This window comes from Musca autumnalis, unplaced genomic scaffold (genome assembly GCF_047663935.1).
Source record: "Musca autumnalis isolate F117 unplaced genomic scaffold, ASM4766393v1 scaffold_1, whole genome shotgun sequence".
Taxonomy (NCBI): domain Eukaryota; kingdom Metazoa; phylum Arthropoda; class Insecta; order Diptera; family Muscidae; genus Musca; species Musca autumnalis.
Window position 1 is genome coordinate 328,784,067 of NW_027411644.1, and position 2,717 is coordinate 328,786,783.

Sequence of the window (2,717 nt, forward strand, 5' to 3'; positions counted from 1 at the left end):
TAGGCAATTTTCCTTGCGACAATTGTCAGTTTGATAGAGAGAGAGAGAGGTGAGGCATATGGTAATCCTTTTGCCTCTCAATACCCTCTCTCACCGACAAACTGACAATTGCCGCAAGGAAAATTGGCTAATGTAAATATGGACTAACATGAGCTAAGATTGAGAATATTCATATAACCATTAAAGTAAAACTCAAATTTTATTTACTATTTCTTTTAAATTTATTAACTTTTTTCTTATTTCTTCTTATAGGTAACTTTAAGTTAAGTTACTAACTTAAGTCAAAAATATTCTAATACTGTACTTTAAAGGGTGGGCACTCAAACCAGTGTTCGATTACCCAAAGGAAACTTACAAAACTAATCTTTGGTGTTTTTCATAGCTGTAAACATTGAAACATACATAGGTATCTGCTAAAACAATTTCACTAATCTTAACAAATTACAAAAACTAAAAAATAAAAACAATATACAAAATAATATTAAAACTTTTCACTATCACATGCAACCGAATGTTGCCATTTGACTTTACTACTCCTGCATCCCATTGGGATTCCCTTTTTAATCAATTTCAACATTTTCTTCACATTCTTCCGACCCAGATTGCGTTTCACTATCTTGGTCCATGGAAGCGAGTTCATATTTAATTGCGGGAGCATTGTTTGTGGAGTTGTTGTTGGGGCTGGAGCTCGGTGTGCAGTGATTTAGGTGGGTTGGCGATGAAGAGGCAGACGAATGATTCAGATAATGGCTGGTGGAGTTATTCAAAGGTTGAGGTGGAACACCATGACCGCCGGATGGTGGTGGTATGGGTTGAGGGATTTTTCCATTGGGCGCCGCATGTGGATAAGGGAAGTAGGGGAAAGGCATTTGGGGAACTCCAACACCATAGGCCATTTGTAGTTGATGGCGGTAGATATTCAAAAGTGTTGGATCCAAACCGTGGGGATAGGCGGCGGCAGCAGCGGCATGAGGAAACATGTGGGCATATGTGGTAGTTCCATCTTCCCTCACCAACACTTGCACGGGAACACGTTTGCTGGCAGCAACATTCATTAGAGCAGCTTCGTGTTGTTGGATTTGCTTACGTTTGGTCTTGTAACGACGATTTTGGAACCAAATTTTCACTTGGGTCTCTGTTAGTCGCAATGTCTTTGCCAATTCAGAACGTTCAGGGCCACTTAGATAACGTTGTTGGGCAAAACGACGTTCCAATTCAAAAACCTGAGCATGACTAAAGGCTGCACGAGAACGCTTCTTACGTGCCATACTGCCCGATAGCATATCGTCTTGGAGAGGTGACAATGAACCATCATTTCCCGGTGAGGTATAATGACTGCTGGTATTACCCGATGATGGAGGTGGAGAATCGCAATCTATAAGTAAAACAAAGAAAATATATCATTAGTAAATTGGCAACACTTTTTGGTTAAGAGTTGTATCCATTTAGCGGATACAATATAGGTAATTAACAAATTTTAAATTTGTATTCAACCTACCAGAATCGTTGCTGGTACAACGTCTCATATCCAATGGACATTCAGAACGTCCACCGGCCAAGGCAGCAGCCGCAGCTCCAAAGTAACCCAACTTTTGTGCCATGTAATCCGAATGGTTATTGTTATCCAAACTGCCAGCGGGTGTAGCATAAAAATGTGATCTGTATCCGCTGCTTTTCATTGAAGATTCCATTTTAATTTCCGATGGACTGGGATTTGAAACATTATCCGACATTGATAGATTGCATTTGTAGCGCGACTCATCACCTCGCATATTCACGGCGGTCAATTCCAGTTCAGAATCGGTACGTGAAAGCCGTCTTTCATTGGCGTGATTGCGTGTCAAAATGTCGTTTATCGAAAATGGAGTGGTAAGCACTTTGCCGATACCGGATATGGCACTGTTTGCACTTTCCATGTTTGTTAACATTTTGTTATAAATATATTTTAGGGATTGTTTGTTTATTTTTAAGTTATTTTTTATCCAAAATTTCTGTTCCGTGAACGAACTTCACTTCACGAAGAGAACACTGCGATTGTTGACTTTTCTCTGACCCAGAGCAGTTTAAATAGCGATCGTACTCCCTATGGAAAAACACTCAACATATTGTACTCTTGAGCTAGTATCCATATGAAATGTACATATGTGAAGAAAAATCACAAACTGAGGAGGTTGTTCTATTTTTAAAATCCTCTGCCCCGCCACAGCATTCACGTTAAAACATCAAATCCACCCCATGGCTAAATGAGTGAGATTCCATGAGAGCACCATAACCATATGTGCGCGCATTCTATAAGGAGGGAGGACTTGTGTATTTTACTCATTGAGTCAAGTAATTTGGTTGGTTGGTTAGTAGTTTATCCCCATGACGATGCATTGTGTCAGTCGCAAGAAGTCAACAAGTGCCATTCAATTCAAATTAGACTCGTTGTAGGTAATAATTTGCTCCTGGTTGGTCTTGTTATAATTCTTGAGTAATTACCAGCAATAAATGTGTTACTGCTGCTTATTTCACACAATTCTCATTTGTAGGTTTGTTTGTATGTGGCGTTGTTATTTCAATGAGTGAACGAAAGGAAAGGAATTATGTCCTTGTATCCTTGTTTATAAAACAATTGTACAATTGTTTTGTTTATATTACATTGGCCTATTTTTACGAAGTAGTACAGTACAGTTTCGGAAAGATAAACAGTTTAGAATTTTTAATGGAGGATTGAA

The 2,717-nt window shown here is 39.0% G+C and overlaps 1 protein-coding gene across 1 annotated transcript; it reads right to left on the reverse strand.

The window, feature by feature from the left end:
* Positions 1-209: 209 nt before the first annotated feature.
* On the reverse strand, positions 210-2,039 carry bap (NK3 homeobox bagpipe). Its single transcript, XM_073964403.1, has 2 exons — positions 1,499-2,039; positions 210-1,375 (listed from the first exon to the last, which is right to left on the reverse strand). Exons 1-2 carry the CDS (start codon positions 1,926-1,928, stop codon positions 561-563), a joined length of 1,245 nt encoding a protein of 414 aa, XP_073820504.1. The 5' UTR covers positions 1,929-2,039; the 3' UTR covers positions 210-560.
* Positions 2,040-2,717: the final 678 nt, after the last annotated feature.

Excerpts from the sequence above, each read along its gene's own strand:
- bap (XM_073964403.1), bottom strand. The coding sequence starts at position 1,928 with ATGTTAACAAACATGGAAAGTGCAAACAGTGCCATATCCGGTATCGGC. Across the intron at positions 1,376-1,498 it reads TTGTACCAGCAACGATTCTG|ATTGCGATTCTCCACCTCCA; the intron begins GTAGGTTGAATA and ends TTTTACTTATAG.